The 17,514-nt window shown below is 31.9% G+C and overlaps 2 protein-coding genes across 5 annotated transcripts; one reads left to right on the forward strand and one right to left on the reverse strand.

The window, feature by feature from the left end:
* Window positions 1-1,318: 1,318 nt before the first annotated feature.
* LOC112710660 (flap endonuclease 1) lies at window positions 1,319-7,532 on the reverse strand. Of its 4 annotated transcripts, none has more exons than XM_025762983.3 (18): window positions 7,399-7,532; window positions 7,178-7,294; window positions 7,037-7,095; window positions 6,828-6,887; window positions 6,628-6,681; window positions 5,767-5,815; window positions 5,608-5,655; window positions 5,433-5,498; window positions 5,305-5,355; window positions 4,988-5,107; window positions 4,827-4,911; window positions 4,641-4,722; window positions 4,071-4,185; window positions 3,891-3,947; window positions 3,734-3,780; window positions 3,582-3,636; window positions 2,480-2,674; window positions 1,319-1,649 (listed from the first exon to the last, which is right to left on the reverse strand). In XM_025762983.3, exons 1-17 carry the CDS (start codon window positions 7,408-7,410, stop codon window positions 2,495-2,497), a joined length of 1,257 nt encoding a protein of 418 aa, XP_025618768.1. In that variant the 5' UTR covers window positions 7,411-7,532; the 3' UTR covers window positions 1,319-1,649; window positions 2,480-2,494. The 4 variants fall into 4 exon arrangements, with proteins under 4 accessions (XP_025618768.1, XP_025618767.1, XP_025618770.1 ...); XM_025762982.3 differs by having other exon boundaries at window positions 4,071-4,188; XM_025762985.3 differs by lacking the exon at window positions 2,480-2,674.
* A 4,388-nt stretch (window positions 7,533-11,920) lies between these two features.
* Window positions 11,921-13,805, forward strand: LOC112708995 (replication protein A 70 kDa DNA-binding subunit C-like). Its single transcript, XM_072201996.1, has 7 exons — window positions 11,921-12,008; window positions 12,116-12,212; window positions 12,302-12,423; window positions 12,793-12,877; window positions 12,955-13,081; window positions 13,157-13,311; window positions 13,706-13,805. Exons 1-7 carry the CDS (start codon window positions 11,921-11,923, stop codon window positions 13,803-13,805), a joined length of 774 nt encoding a protein of 257 aa, XP_072058097.1.
* The last annotated feature ends 3,709 nt before the right edge of the window (window positions 13,806-17,514 follow it).

Raw genomic sequence — 17,514 nt, forward strand, 5'->3', positions numbered from 1 at the left:
CACGGATTACTACACCAAATCCTACCCCCACGTCTCGAAGACGCAGACCTCAAAGATTGTGCTTTTTTACCTGAAATCCGTTGCCATGATTTTTTTCGATGACGGTGACGAGAAAGGATGCAAAGTCAGAGGCGATGAGGTGAATGTCTGTGGCGGTAGTGGTGGCAGCAAAGTGGAGGAGGTTATGGATGAAATTATGGTTGGAGAAGGAACAAAATTGGGAGAAGGTGAAGAAGAATTCTGATTTTTTTATGGATCACAAGGTTGCGTTGATGAATTGCAAGGTTTGGGAATTGAAGAACTCTGGTTTTCAACTGAGTCATCACCGGAATGAACCTAGGGAGTAGGGACCACGATGATATTTGAAGCTAAATTTGGGAGACCATTATGGTGAAATTAGAATCTTAAAAAAAACATTAGGTAATCGTGTAAATCTTAAGGGCTATTATGAGAATTTATTCGCATATGAGTGATGATTCAGGATTATGATTTTTATTTTTATTTTGTTATCGTTTTCCGAGCAAAATTTTAATTAGTTACAAAAAAATCAAAATTTTAATTCAATTTGTTAAATTATTATGCAAATCATCATAAATTTGTTATCAACGTTCCTTAATTAATTCTTTTAATTACAAAGTTATAAGGCGTTGATGTTTTTCTTTAAGTTTTTCAGCACACTACATGGGTTCATTTTTCCTCCTAGTGAGACTTGAACCCGGATGTGGTTATTAAAGAGGCATATAATATGCCACTCAACCAAGTCTCCAACCACGGTCTTGATGTTTTTCTCTCTCTTTTAAAGTTTTACACTTTACTCATTAAAAGATTGTTCTCCATGTTTTGTCCAATTTCTGCCAAATCCATAAGAAAAATAGACGATTTCTGTCCTTCAATTTCCATTTTGCCCTTGTAGTAAGTTTTCCACAGTTACTGCCAACCCTAAATCTTAATTACACAGTTAGCCCATAATACAAAACATATCCACTACATTCTATATACCAAATGTAATTTTATGTATGTAAAATTTATAATTACATTTATTATTTCTAATATTACTCAATTATTCCAACAATAATTAAAAAATATAAAATAAGATAATAAGATAATTTTAAATTGTTTTAGCCAATTTTCTATTCTCTTTCAAACATTTTTATTTTGGTAGTGTATTAGATTACAAGTTCTCAGAATTTGTGGGGATTTGGTTGAACTTTAAGTTTGTACGAAATTTGAATCATTTGTAACTAAAAACTCGTGTCAAAAGCAAAACTACATTAGACATTAGTTAAGCATGAGATGACAAAAGAAAAACTACAAAGGGTAAACTGAAATTCAGTGGAATTTTTCTTCCAATCATTTTTGTTGTTACGTAACGATGGACTAATTAAGTAGCACCACAGATTGGCATTATAGGAAGCAAAATTCTAGCATAAATTAGTCAAATTCCAAAAATATACTTAACATTAGTATTTTACACTTTGGAGGACTAAATTTCAGTACTGCAAATCAAACCTCCATGATGCAAAGCTACTCTAACCTGATTAACTCTGGTTTGGCCAGTATCTTCTAGACGCTGCCAACTATTTCTTCTTCTTAGCAACAGTGGCTTTAGTCTTTTTGTTACTCTCTTTAGCATTAGCTTGTGGTGTTTCCTGCCAAGAAATGAGAACTTGTTAACGCAAGAATAGTGACGTATGGTAGAGGTGTTTTATTCTAAACCCATCAGCAGATTCGTTGAAGTTCTTTGTTAGACTGGCTCTACGAACTTCACAGCTTTCTTTTATGAAAGGTATAAACCCATTTTGCAAAGCATCAAACATCTTGTGCTACGAAGTAGAAAAAACCTAGCAATAATGCATGAGCCCAGTATGGGTAAATTTTGCTCATATGTAAAATCTAGTCATAAACTTCCACCATCATGTGAAAGCTGGTACTGGCAGATTACTAGTGACATCTTTTTTGTGGTTTTGTGTGTGTGTTTTTTTTTTTTGGGGGGGGGGGTGTTTATCCGTTAACCGCTCGCATATAGAATTATCAGATTTAAATACTAAAGAAAAGGTGGTTAATAAAGAAATACAAGAAATAAAACAAGCAAGAGAAACAAAATAAATTTTAAGCTCTTCAGTTCTTTTACATTCCTGCATAACAATGAGACTTCGTATCTATGTAAATAAAGTCAATGAGACTTGGTAAAGGCATGAACCACAAAACTGCATACTTAAAGGGAGCAAATGCTAAGCTAAATACTTAATTTGAGAAATACACAATATTGGGAATGAAACATGCGTGGAGTAATGAAAGGAGGCTTTCTTTTTTAATTTATGATGTAAAATTAGTAGTTAGAGATTATTGGATGGCACAATAGATAGTGATAAAAGATAGTTTATCCCTTCCATAAAATCATGATGATCAAATTAAGACTTCACATTCTTTACTTAAAATATAGATTCTACATGAGAATAGATTGACTTTGAAGGTTCACCAGGGCTAATCAGCTTCAGGCACCAAAGCAGACACCTCTAAATAATGACAATGACACGTGGTGCTTGGAACCCAGATTATGTTTTGGCAAGCTTAACTTGCCACTAACCATGGGCCTTGAACAGTTAAAAGTTTGCAGAGAGAACATCTTATGCTCAATATCTGGTTTGAAAGATTTAAGCATGCATTTGCTTTCCTGTCATCAAGTGTGTAGTCAAAATTATGCTCGCAAATCAGCTTCAATATTTCTAGTAAATAGCAAACTCCTGTTTCTGGTACTTCAATTTCTCAGATGCGAAACAGAAAGGATACTGTTTGCGAAAACAAAAGAATAAATGCATCTTACTCCCATCTACTTTATTTCCTGAGCTTTAAAAATGTGCAAATTAAACCCCCGAGAACACATGCATTGTAACCAAAATACTTAGAAGTTTGGGTTATGCAAAAATTGGTCCTCTTGAACTTTCCTAAATATGCAATTTTGATACCCTATATTTTGTTAAATCTTAAATGTGATATTTTTTAATAATTGACGAACAAACTACCAACATGGTCAAACTGTAAATTTGAAAAACTTAGAAGGCTCAATTTGCACATTTAAAGTTTAGAAACTATAGTGTGCATGGCGTCATAAAAGGTCACAGGTGTAGGTGCAACTAACCCTTTTATTTTTTATTTTTTGTAAGAGAATAAAGAACTAAAAACCTACAGTGGGTAAAGGAGATGATCAGGGATATCCTTGCCACACAAGTTGTGGTGTTCAATTGCTTTTGTATCTAACAAATAACATTCATGATCACATCTTCAGATGAATGATTTTTCACACAACTGAAGTTAATAAGACATGTCATCATCAGATGCAAGAGTTTAGTCATCATCCAGATGACATCTTAAGATAATGCAAATAATGCATGGAAGCAATAATTCATGATGCTGTTACAGCCAGAAAAACAGGTGAATAGAACTGAATAATTGAATCATAGCAAGCCCAAAGTTTGACCATAAATGTTTTGATGAAAAATTTGCCAGGATTTTTTCTAGTGTTTTAGTATATTAACAAATAATAGCAAGCAACGACTCTAATAGGCGTAATGGATACACACCTTCCGTTTAATGGGTACAGATGGATTTGCTGTAGGCTTAAAAAATGATTCCAATCTGTTAGTGTTTGGAAGAGTGAAAGTGAAGGAATTAGAAAGGAAAAGAAAAGAAAAAACATTAAACATTCACGTCCAACGAGTTAAGGATCACATACCGGCCTTGTGACGACTTGTTCTTTGCTGCTTTAATTTTTTCAATTGCCTATCAGATTAAAAAAATAAATAAATAAATAAGTTGTTTTCTGAAGCAATGAAATCCCACCATACCCTAATCAAACAGTCAACAAAAAGATATTATTTGAAGCCACACACCTTTGTCACCCTATCAATGTTGAATCCATTCTCATTTACCAGAAATGTTACTAACCCCTGCAAGGCAACATGATCAAAGCTGGTTACATTGCCAAAGAACTCAATATATTTTGATAGAATTAATTTGAGTATGTGAATCTGTGTCTGTTTGGAAGGATTTTGTAACAGACTAGCTATTACTTCTTCATCTGGAGCAGACCACTTCAAATTAAGTTGCTCGTCTTCAGTTATGACCAATGGTTCTTTAAAAAGCCGTCGGGCCTCCTGATATGGCCAATCATCTGGAATGTGGTACCTGCTTCACACATTCAATACATTGTAAAGGATAAATTATCAACATGGTAAGGAGACACCACCACAAAAAAAGTACTCGAAGTTATTTTTATAGACAGTGGATATGGATGCTCTACACTGCATATCTGGAAAAATAGGCAGCATCAATGGGATATCAATCACTAGATAAAGAGGCCAAAATACATAACAGCCTCCAATAGCAGATATTTAATATAATGATGAAATGACACCAAGATACAACATGAGTACAAAAGAAAAATACATGGAACATGCATTCTCACAATCAGTAAACTTGGAAGAGCCCAAATATCTAAGCCAGACATCTGATTACAAATCCAGTGCGAATATAACAAAGGGAAGTAGGTAAGCCAAATTTCACCACACGATTAATATGTATCAAATTGCATAAAGTGGACAAGGGTGATTTAAAGAACGGAAGAAAAGAAAAAGAAAAACCTTTCTTTGTTTATATTCTCCAGTATCATCTCAATAGAACCATGTTGACGTATTAGCTTCAAAGCTGTTGTTCCTCCAATACCTGCAGCACACATCATGTTTATATTACATGGATGCACTGTTATATAGCAATCATAATGCCACACTTCAATTAACATCTCGCAAATCAAATTGAATATAAAGTACCTCGGATGCTTTCACAATAATCACACCCAGAAAGAATGCATAGGTCAATAAATTGGTCCATGCTCAATTGTAGGTCCTCCAAAACCTGAAACAACATAAATATCAACATAAGCACAGATCTAATAGTGAAAAACTTGACAAACTTTGAAAGCTTCAAGGACCTTGCTAATGTCAAATTCCATCACTGGAATCTTTTTGGAGCTGGGATCCATTAAATGGCGAAGAAATTTGGGAGCTCCAAATGTTAAAGAATCCATATCTTCTGAAGCTACAGCATAAACCTACAAGTAGTAAAATATTCAACATAAACATCAGAAAATTTATATTAGGAAATGTTTGAAATAATGAAATTAATTTTAAAGGATTGAACAATCAACTAAAAAAATAGCATGAAGTCATAACTAAAGATTATAATTATAAATAGAAAAAAAAAATAAAGAACAAAATATTCAAGGGGATGCAGTAGATATGAACTTGCCTTTCCAGCTTTACAAAGAGAAGCACACTGAGCCTCTGCTTCTGAAGGTGCCTGTTGAAGCCAAAGTCTTAGCCAGATCTAGACACACAGTACCAGTAATCATAAATACTTCAGTAGTACAATGTTACCTCAACAACGGGCACTCCCATGAGTCTTAAAAGCTTTTTGCAGTCTTCATTATGCTGCTTTGTCACCTACAAGAGTATGGCAAAATGGCATCAACAGCTCGCACCTAAAACCAAGGCTTTATCCATTACATGCAATAACTTATTAAACAAAGATGCCAAACCAACAAAGACTCACCTTCACAGTCCGTTTGCTGAATTTTTCAATGTCTTCCTTATTGGCTGTCTAAAATTACAAGAAAGAAGATATCCCCAAGATGAATATTGTTATTTAATAGAAGAAAATACTTGCACAAAGGAACCATAGAGATAACCCAATATCAAATTATGGACATACCTCCTTGGCTTCAGACAAATCCTCGGTAGCATCAGCCCTCCTCGTCAAACTGAACAACAACAAAACTTGTGAAAAAGACATCATTACGAGAACGAGAATAACTAAAACTAAGCCTTGTCTCTCAAGATGGGGTCAACTACATGAATCAAATGAGTATTTTATTATGAATCATATATGTGTTTAAATCATTTATATCTAAATCTAAATCATTTACCCTCCATTGAATCCAAGTTCCTAACTCCCGTCTCAACAAGCCTTCTCCAAGTATAGCCACTTACCAACTAAGATCAGATTCTATAATCTTCTCTATAATAGAAACTATCTCAAGTCCTTTATAATGCGAAATGTAATAATTCTAATCCTATCTAGTCTGTTGTGTACACTCACCCAAGCATCCTCACCTCTGAAACATTATTAAAGAACTTTTATCAAGTGGAAAAAGAATATATTTTTCTTTTTAAAAAAAATAAAGAAAACTTCTTTAGATGCACAAGATGAATTGTGCAGTTTTTGCCACTATTTGGTAGGAGCATAATGCACCTTCAATGACAAACATGTTTTATGGTGTAGGATTATATGCCTAGCATCTATTTGGTGTAAAGTTCATGATGTTTATAGGGGACTTTCTCTCTCAGACATGTTGAGAGATTGAAAGCTATGCTTTATGGATAAATCTTTTGTTTTTGTTTTTTCTTCCTTCAAAAAAAAAAAAAAAATCTTTTGTTTTGTTTTGCTTTCGTACAGGGATGCCCTTATCCCCAGTTTGTATTATCCTTCTCCTCATCTTAATGAAATTCTTTTTTATTTTTGGGGGGAAAAAATGAACAATCTGGAAATAACAAAACATCAACACAAAAATACCGTTTTGCCAGCTCTTGCTTCTTCAACTCTGGTGGTTTCCCATCAAAAACATATCTGGGAAAGAGGAAAATTTGCAAGGGAAAAAAATCAGCAATAGTGCATATGTTACAAAACAACACTTTCTCCTACGTTTCTATTGAAAGAAAGGAAATAGAAATAATACTTAAAACAAATAAACAGAAAACGTAATAAGTAATTACACTGGTTTCATCCCAGCTTCGAGAAGCCTGATAGTCCTTGTAAACATGCCTTGCAAATGACTGTAACATACAAAAGCAAAGTCATCACACATTTCCAATAAAGAAATTATAAGAAAACACGAAAAGAGAAACATAACAAGACCCCACAATTAGGCAATACTCGATTGAAAATTATGTGAATGTGAATTGATTATCACTAACTACCCCACCTAGTAACTTCACCAGCTTCATTAGTGAGCATTTCAGTTCCAATTCTTCCCACAACAATCTGCACCAAAAACCACACAAACATCAGAAACGAATTGCTGGAAGCATATAGTGGTAGCTAAGAGTGAGTAAGTAGTGCGGACAAGGAACTGGTAAATGCTCATGCTGGCGTCAATGGCGATCTTGCGTCCAAAGTAGCTCTCGAATTTATTCTCCTTCATGGCTTTCGGTGCATTGTCCGCCAAAAGCTTCGTTAAACCCTAGAATGAAATAACCTCCATGAGAATTCGTCAATGAAGGAAAATGAAACGTTGATTATAAAGAATAAAGCTGAAATGAAAATGAAATGCGAAGAATTGTTGACCTTGATACCCATTTGGTTTGAGCAATTTGTGTTAGGAATGAGCAGAGAAGATGAGAAAGATGAGTGAGACGGCAGAAGAAGAAGAATTAGAAATGTGAGGGAGACGGTAACTGCTTCCCGCGCACTCTGCTCAAGGGTACTATTTTGCAATTTGCAGTAGGCCCAACCATTCGGCCCATATAACTAACGGCCCAATAAGCCCATTATTTTGCTTAGGGAATGATTGAGGCCTGCAGAAATTGCCTGTCCAAAACAAAAAGGAAGCCTACAGAAACCTAGGATAGGATTGCTACGAATCTGGGAACGAAAGTATCAGTAAATTTCTCTGGCCACTCGCAAATCCTTAAATGGAGATTAGACAGCAGATTAGTTATTGGTCTGTCGGATTGAGAAATACTGTAAAAAAAACATTTCTTCCATAAAATTAAATAAATGAATGGAAGGAGAGAAAGAACATATCTGCTATTGTGGAATAAAAATTTTGGCGAGATTTAATTATGATGATGATTTTGAATTTTATTAGGTTATAATTTTAAATTTGAATTTTATTTAAAATAATTAATTTTTAAAATTTTTAAATTGATTATTTTAAATATTGGAGAAAAGACGTACGGAACACCAAATTTATGTATATGTTTGTTGCAATTATTTATTTGAGTTTTTTAAAAAAAAAAGCTGAAAAAAATGAATGATTTTAAGGATATTTAGTTGAATTGGTGAATTTTTATTTGTTCATACAATCATTTTTGTTATTGTTATTTGGGTGAGGGTGAGGATGTTTATGGTAACTGTTATTCTACTAATCTACAATATCTATAGCTAATATATATCTTGCACGCATTTGAATAATGATACGAGACCTTTTTCCTGCTATTTTCTACTTGGCAATAATTATGCCGCAGCATACGAGAGGCACAACACAATCATAATTTAGTCTTGAACAGCAACTAACTAATGTTTTCGGTAGCTGTCAATTACATGAACGCAGCCCACAAGGGTCATCAGGTCCCTTAATCCTTTATTCCTTTTTCGCCAGCAGAATCCAACGAACAAAGCAATGACATAATCATACGTTTGAACTCATAAAAAAAATAATCATACGTTTGAAACCTTCGTTAATTTGTCGCCTTGCTATGTATGTCCTAACCGGCTGCGTGTAACTGTAAATTCAAGGTTGACATATACTTAATAAATAAAGAATCACTTGTATGTGAATCAAAGACATCATTAGTTGTTGCCATGTTATGATGTTAATCACTTGCTGTATACTGCATATATACTTGTTAATTCAAGGTTGACATTAACAAAAACACTCGCTAAAATTAAAAGTTTAAAACGATATTGTTGTCATCTTAATAATTAAAACAGTTACTCTTTGCTTAATACAAAAATTAAACACGTGCTTGTAGCATTTGCCAATATAATTGCCGCCCACATTGATAGATTCTTGATAAAGAATAAGTAGCCGGGTGTTATCATTTGTCTTTATTTGAGATATTAATTTTATGTCTTAGACTAATTAAGGATGTAATGAATAGTTATATAAACATTTATATGTATTTTTAATTGCTTAAATTTTTGGATAAAATAATTTTATTAATATTAGAAAACAATATAACACGGATAAATTTATCGACAAATTTTTTTATTTTCGATGAATTTATTGACAAATTTTATTTGTTGGAAAAAAATCATATTGGTAATAGTTTATTGATAAATTTTATCTTTTCTCATTAACTAATCGATGGAGTTTTCACCATTATGAATAAAATTTCCTTTGATAATTGCTTTATAGGTTTGGCGAATTCATCCGATTTTCGACAAATTTTTCATTGATAATGAACGTGAACCTTTTTGACGGCTTGATATCAAAGTTTATAATAGTATTATGACTTGATATTAAAGTTTTTATATGTCCAATAATCAAGAGAGAAGAGTGTTCTAAGGGTTACGTGAAACATTGATTTTGGACCTGAATATGAGGTTTAGACTCTTTTTAAGGCAGTGTTTGACTTGTTCGTACGCCGACGTGCCGCCGTCCGAGTTCCTCGTGAGGAGGTAAGGGTGGTACCTGCAAGAGGATCTGATGCTTAAGTTAGCAAGAGTTTTAGACAGATTTTTAGTAGATTAGAACGTGAATATAGCTGAGGAGTGTCAGTATATTTATAGTAGAGCTCTTAACCACCTTTATTAGAGTAGTTCCACCTTTTATTATTAGTGGATTTTCGTTCCATTTATCTTGGAAGTTTGTTAGGATTATAAGATAGTAGGAGAGATTTAGGGACGTAGTTACTTGAAAGACTTATCCGATCTCTTTCACTATGTCCGACCTCTTGTACCTCTTACAAGAGGTCTGGTATGTGGTGAAAGTCATCCTTTTGGAGTGGGCCTTTTTTTTCTTATTGGACCTGACTTTATGTTTTGGGTCAGGTTATAAACAGTGCCCCTACTTGAGTCCGAACTTTCAAGAGGTTGGGCTCAAGCAATTTGAGACCTCCACTTCGTTGTCAGGTACCTGCTTTCACGAGGTCAAGTACTTGTTCAAATTTTTTAACCTTACTGCATTAAATAGGGGGTGAGCTTTGCGCGACAGTTTTCTTGGACACCACGCATAGCTTTAAAGAGTGGTGTGAAATGACTGTTTTTCCCCCTTCTTCTTTATAAAGTGTTTGCGCGCTCCTTTTCTTCTCCTTTCTTCTCTTCTGAAAGTACTTCATTTGCTTCCTTTCATCACGGAAAAATTTTCTCCTTTTTTTACTTCACAACCAATCTCAGTTCCAAGATTTCTCCATCTTAGATCCTCTGAAGGTCTTGTTTTGCTGTGTGAATTGGAACGTTCGTGCTTACTGTTGTTTGACGTTCCCCCTTCCTTCTTCGAGTCTTCATCAAGGTTGGTGCTCCTGATTCTTGACTCCCTTTTTGCGTAACTGTGTTTTTTGAATCTGTTTCTTGTGTTGGGACAGTGTTTCGTGTAGTAGCGAAGATTTATTGCATTGTTGGTTTTATTTGTTCCTTGCAACTTCTTTGACTGCTGTTTATGTTGTCTACTAAGAGACCCTCTTGGACCGTTTTTGTTGATTACAATCACTGTTGAATATTTAGCTGTATTTTTGGAATTTTTGTGGAACTATAGCCGTTTTAATGTTTGTTGATTGCCTTCGTATTTTTCCCAATGGTTTCACTGCTGTCGTTGTAGGAGAGATGCCAATTCTATTTATTCTTGTTTTGAAAAGATGTTTTCCAAATCGCGTTTTGTATTTTTGTTTCTTTTGCTCGACTTCTTTTGAATGATGCCCGAGTTCTGTAGTGACAATTTCGTTGTTGTATTTGTAAGTGTAGATTTTATGTCTCGGTCAGTCATAAAAGATATATCGACAAAAGTTCCCCTCTCTTTTGACTTGGGTAGACACTCCCGTCCTTATCGTTGTTCCGTAGACATCATAGATTATGTGAGAATAGAGAGGATGAGAAAAATTATGAGATAGTGGTACTCGATCCCGAGGAGAGGGTGTGTTTTCCCTCCTTAGACAACTCGAGACGTTCCTTTTTCTATGCCTATGATTGTTTTTTCTCGAAACTAGATGTCAAGCTTCCTTTTTCTGATTTTAAAACAAATGTCCTTTGTGCTTGTGACGTCGCTCCCTCCCAACTTCACCCGAACTCTTGGGCTATTTTGAAGATTTACCAGCTCCTATGTTGGGAGCTCGATGTCTGACCTTCGGTTAAGGTCTTTTTCCATCTTTTTGTTTTGACAAAATCAGGGTCTTCGAAAGGAAAATTTTTTTGGCTTTCTTTTTGCGCCATTCAAGGTAAAAAGTTTTTTTTTCATTTTTGATGAGTTCTTCCACGATTTTAAGAACTATTTTTTTTTAAATCCAAATTGTAGAGGAGGTCCGTCCTTTCTTTTTGGATGAAAATGATGAACCCTGCTTCCCTTTATACTGGCAAGAAAAACCCGTTATATCCAAGTATAGCATAGATACCTTAGATGAACTTGAGAAGGGTATGATAGACGTGTTGAAAGAGTGTTGGGGCCGGAATCCTCACTTAGACACGGAGAGATTCTTAGAGGATCTTGGTCTACTCTGGTCCATGCTAGGTAGCCTTCTTTCCTTAGCTTTATGACTTTTGGCTGTATCATCTATGATTAATGTGCTTTTACATTTACTATTTAGAAAAAATGGCTCCCAAATCCGCAGCGATGAAATAATTGCATTAAACTCGGAAGACTGTTGTGGCACGTGGTATTAAGGAGAATGAAGCCAGGGGTGCTTCTACCCGATCTTCCCCAAGGAAATCGGACTCAAGTTCTTCAGCCCAAAAGAAGATCATTCCCACTCCATCAAGTCGGTTGGTCTCTCTTGACTTGTCTCTAGAGAATTCAGTTGGTCTTTCTTCTCCTTCGTCTTCAGAACCTCCCTCAAAGAAACAAAAGACTGTTGTAGAGGGTTGCATTTACGATACAGGATTTAATGGGATTGCTTGGAGTGAAAGGAATATCCTCCCTCATAGTTGCATCAACATGGATGATGTGGCTATTCAAAGCCACCTCCAACTTATGGCCCAAAATGAAACTCAGATAGCGGGAGTGTGTTCTTCTTTGGCTAAGTGTATAATTTATGGCAAGTACACAAGTTGATTTTTCTTTTGTAATTATGACAAAATATCACTAAAACGTGTGATTTGGGCACATTTTTCTGTTTGATATTTATTTAAGATATTGCTGGAGTTATGGCCGGCGTAGAGGGTGAGAGGAAATACGTGAACGATGGCAAACTTATTAACATGATGGTCATTCATATTGAGAATGATGGGTGCGTTTTTTCCAACAATCCTTACTCATCACTTAATATGTTTAAATAAGTAATTTTTTATTTTCTAAATAATTTGCATTTTTATACAGTTTAAAGCTTAATATTGTTGTTCTTGGAGAGATGGTGGACCGGATCAAGTATTTTCTGGCATCGGGCGATCAACAACTGCCAATAATTATTTTTCAATTTGCAAGAGTAAAAAATGCTGGAGGTACGTAAGAATTTGATTACTATCAAATGATTATATTCTTATTGTAACTATTTCTACTAATTACTATCACCAGTTTTTTTTCTTTGTTAATTGTAAATCCTATGTTGAATTACTCAATAATTAATTAATCAATATATAATTTTAAACTATATTTCTGTTATTATATAATACTTTTTATTATTTTATATTTGCATTAAATATTTTTTTATAGGTCATTGCTAAAATAAAAGGTTTTAATAATTAATTAGGTTCACGGTAGATTATAGTTATTTTTTTAAATCTAAATACACTTTTGGTTACTTTCCATTCGATAATTCTTCTGTCATGTATAGTTGTACAACTCATTTAAGCAATTATTGTTATATATAGGTACCAATATTGTGCAGAACATTATGTATGGTACTAGACTCTTGATAAATCCAGATATTCCTGAGGCTTTGATGCTTCGAAAAAGGTATTGTACCAATATTGTGAATTATTTATGGTTGTGCATATTGACTGTATTTTTGTGGCATCGTGATTGATAAGTAGTGTGTACTATAGAGAGATCTCGCAGTACCTGTCTGTGATTTCTGGCAAACCAGCATATCTTGATGAAGATGAAGTTTTATATTCCACTGGGAGGAAGACAATAAAGGAGTTACGTACTGCTACGGATGTGAGTGCTTTATATAAAACTACTTTTTTTTCGTTTGGTTCATTTTTTTTTAACTTTCAAACTGTTCCTATGTAGGTTGGATTCTATGTTGTTCGGGCCACTGTTCTTGATGTTGAACCCGTTCCAAGTTGGTGGTATAAATCATGTGTTTGCAGCGTGAAGGCAGAAGCTAATGCGGATGAATACTTCTGCGATGGCTGTAATGGGAACGTGAATAATGTGGTTGACAGGTATTACTCTAATTAGATTTATTTGTGCAATCTTTTCATAAAAATCATAAAAATATAGTTAACTAATTGATTATGTTGATTTTTTTAATGATTTAGCAATATCTTGCTTAATACCAATAATTATTAAAAATAAAAACTGCTTTGGTTGATGAAAATCTGGTTTAGCCACAAAAAAAAGATGGCAAACAAAGATAGAGTGCATAGAAAAAAGTCATATACCAACAACACTTTTATACCAAAGTCTCCTTTGCTAGGCTAAAATCTAGAAAACTGATAAATCTAAAAAAATTGTGTTTGAGTATCTAAATTATGTTGAATATCATTTTTATGATTTTGTTGTAACTAAAGGGTGATAGGCTAGGTGTTAATTGATGTTTTTGAATAAAAAAAATAGGTATAAGTTAAATTTGTTGGTTTTTGATGGTACTGGTACAACGAACTTTGTTGTGTTCGATAAAGGAGGTCGCAGCTCTATTCGGACGAACCTGTACTGAGATGGTGAAAGAATCGAATGTACGTGAAATCAATTTCGTTGAACACGTTATGATTGTCAATAAGAGATGTTTGTTTATTTAGAACGATATAAATGTAAAATTTTTGGTGTAGGAAAAAGGGAAAGCAAGCAAAGATCCTACTGGTTTTAATGAGTTTTTTCTTGATAAGGAGTTTCTATTCAAGGTCGAAGTAGAAACTACTGGATGGTGCGATTCTTATGATGTATCGGTGATACGTTCTGATTCTACCAATTTACCGAGGTGGAGGGACACTCAAGACCCGGTAAAATCTGGTGTACCCCTGCTGGTCCTATTAACCCTGTGCAGGTTTGATTTTTTTTATTTTTTGTTGATTTTTAGACTATGTATATTAAGGCTTAATTTGCCAAATATGAGGTGTTATTTATTTATTTTTTCATTGTTTTTCTATATAGCCTCAAGGTGAAGATGGATGTTCTGTTTGTGATGAGTCACCTGATCCAATCGTGGAAAATTTGTCTGTTACTAAAAGACCTGTTGTCAGGGTATTCATTTAGTCTTCACTTATATGGCCTCTTTTATATTTCAGATTTTATTTTTTGGTTAAAATCTTAATTATATTTTTTTGTTTTGTTTTGTTTGAAGCGCCTTTTGGATGAGTTTAACATGTCTGGTGCTCCTTCCATTAAAAAGTAGCTGCTGTGAAACATGAGGTTTTTCATGTAAAGGAGATAAAGGAACATGCTTTAAAGGTTTGGTGGAGTCTTGGCTATAGCTATTATTTATTGAGAGAACAGATACTATTCAACTTTTAAAATATTTTAAATTGAACAATTGTTGTTTTGTTTTATTTAATTATCTATATTTTTTTGGACATGCTAATGACACTGTAAGTACTTTCTTTTTATTTTGATACAAGTCGAATATGATTCTAATATATAAGTCAATAATTATGGGTATTATTAGCGCGTGTGTGTGTGTATATATATATATATATATATATATATATATATATTATTTTAGACGTTATTTATTTTTTATTAAAATTGATAGAATACTTTAGAATAGAGATTTTTTGACTAATGGAATATGAGTCAATAATTTTATCTCCTATTTCTATAATTGACTAAAAGAACAAAAAAAGTAATTGTCTAATTGACCTGTATATCAAACAATAGTCATTGGCATTCAGCGACCTTACTCCTCAAGTTATTATTATTTGGGTGGAGATCAATCATCGTATTTTAAGCAACCTTTATCATTTTCTTTTTTCTTTAAAGAAGATACAATAATTTAAGCTTCTTGATGTTGTTTTTTTTTTTAAATGTTCATCATGGATTCCAAAATATCAGTACACTTAACACTTTTTTTCTTCCAATTTTATAATTTAGTATTAATTCGTAGGAGAGCGATTTTACCAACTTCTAATTAATAGAGTCACTTATTTATTATATGCTATTTTCAACTTATTCTTAATGAAAAAAATTTTATGAAAAATAAAATAATGAAATAAAAAAAATTTCATTATCAATTTTAAGAATAATAAAATTTTAATATTCGATTATATTCTCATGTAGCATTATTTTAAGATTCTAATATTGAACTATTAATTTTATATTAGGTGACTTATGTTTAATTCTCTTAATTTTTAATAAAATTAATTAAATAAATTATATAATTTTGTAGAATTATTTCAATTATATTATTAGTTAAAAAAAAATTTTCTCTCTGTTGATAAAAACTCTCTTCTTTCTCCTGATAACACACAATTAGCTGCTGTGGGAGCGTTGCTGTCGTTGTTTCTACTTCGACAACAGTGACTCTCCACTCTCCCTCCTCCCCCTTTAAGATCGAGATTTAGAGAAAAAATTTTATTCATGAAGATGTTTAGAGATCAGAAAAATATTCAGAAATATGAGTAGTTCACGAAAAAGATGGCACAAGTTTTAAGCAATCATGATATGAGATCGATATATATTAATTATATTCTAAATTCTTCAACCTGAAACTTAAAATTCGCAAATAAAAATTAATGTATAGATTTTTATGAAATAAAATAATAACTATAATAAAAAGTGCTTTTAATTTATTATTAATTAGTAATTGAACATTAAATTATCAAATAAAAAATATTATTAAATGAGAGTAATTACTGAATAAGAGTGATTGTTAGGGTGTTGGTGTTGTATGGTGCTGTGACTCATTAAAGTATGTTATATTATATTTATGACTCCGTAAATAGAAACTTTTTATTTCGTTCAAAAAAGAAAACTACTTATTTAAAATAAAATAATATCTTTGATTCTTTCCAACAAATTATAACATATACACATTAATATTTTAGCCCAGCCCAAAATACAATAGCTCTATATAAGAACTCTACAATTACTTATAATCTTTCATATTTAATATTTGATAATTAGATATTTTTTGAAGGTGTTACTGTTGTATATTGCATCACATCTTTATGTAAGTTTTATTTATTTATTTCATTTCAAATAAATTTTTTAAGTGTTGATTAGTCTCCTATTGATTAGTGTTTTCATTTTATTTTGTTCAACTTCTTTACAATTTTATTTTTTTTATTATTCACATGTTATAAACTTATTAGTTTAGTAATTGAAAATAAATAATATTTATATAATTGTTAAATCTTTGAAAAAAATAAGACTATTATACACTCTCTAAAAATATTATTACTATACAATACTCTATGTTTTATGTAAGTTTTATTTTCTTTTATCAGATAGGTTAAAGTTTGTTAATTTGGATACTAATTTTTATTATTCACTTAATGTAATTATCTAAAAAAATTATTTTATTATTTATAAAATAAATTTAAAAATTATATTTCACGAAAAACATGCAGTACCACCTTTTAAAAGTATATTATTATTATTATTATTATTATTATTATTATTATTATTATTATTATTATTATTATTGAGGCATACCACAAAGTTGTATTTAATTTTTAATACGTAATTTAATTTTTAATATTTAATTTTTAAATGACCAAAATTATTCTGTGTTGAATATTTTGTCTTTAACTAATTTTTTTGTTATACGTTGATTAAAAAAATGTGATTTATTGATCACTTCTAAGTTCAAATTTAAAAATTGTCGTGCAGGAGTATATATTTTCAATTAATTATTTGATAATATATAATATAAAGATTAGTTTGCTTAAGATAGCTATATTTAAATTGGTTTGGTTTATATATATATATATATATATATATATATATATATATATATATATTTTAATTAGATTATTAATTTGTGAATTAAAAATCACTGTTAATATATTTTTACATATATAAATTAAATTTTTTATTTTTTAAATAAAAATTGATACCTCATAAATTAGTCAATAAATAATCAGTATTGTAAGTTAATGGATATTTAAAATTTAACTTCAAAATAAGTATTAAAATTTGAAAATTTGTATTCGTAACTTATTGTTGCGGAAGAAGTACATTGTAGATAAGTGACTTAACAACGATAATGTATCCCACTCCAATCACACAATCGAAGGTTGCAAGGTTAAGATGAAAGATAATTTTGGTAAGAAAACGAAAAAGACTTGATGAAAACGAATTTGCTTTCTTTTGTGCTTTTGGTAAGTGTTCTTCTAAAACTTCTTTAATTTCTATTTTTTATGGGAATTACAGTTTAAACTATTATCATTGTTGAGAATATTAGTGAAATAGTTTGTACTATACATAAT

This window comes from Arachis hypogaea, chromosome 9 (assembly GCF_003086295.3).
Source record: "Arachis hypogaea cultivar Tifrunner chromosome 9, arahy.Tifrunner.gnm2.J5K5, whole genome shotgun sequence".
NCBI classification, from domain to species: Eukaryota; Viridiplantae; Streptophyta; class Magnoliopsida; order Fabales; family Fabaceae; genus Arachis; species Arachis hypogaea.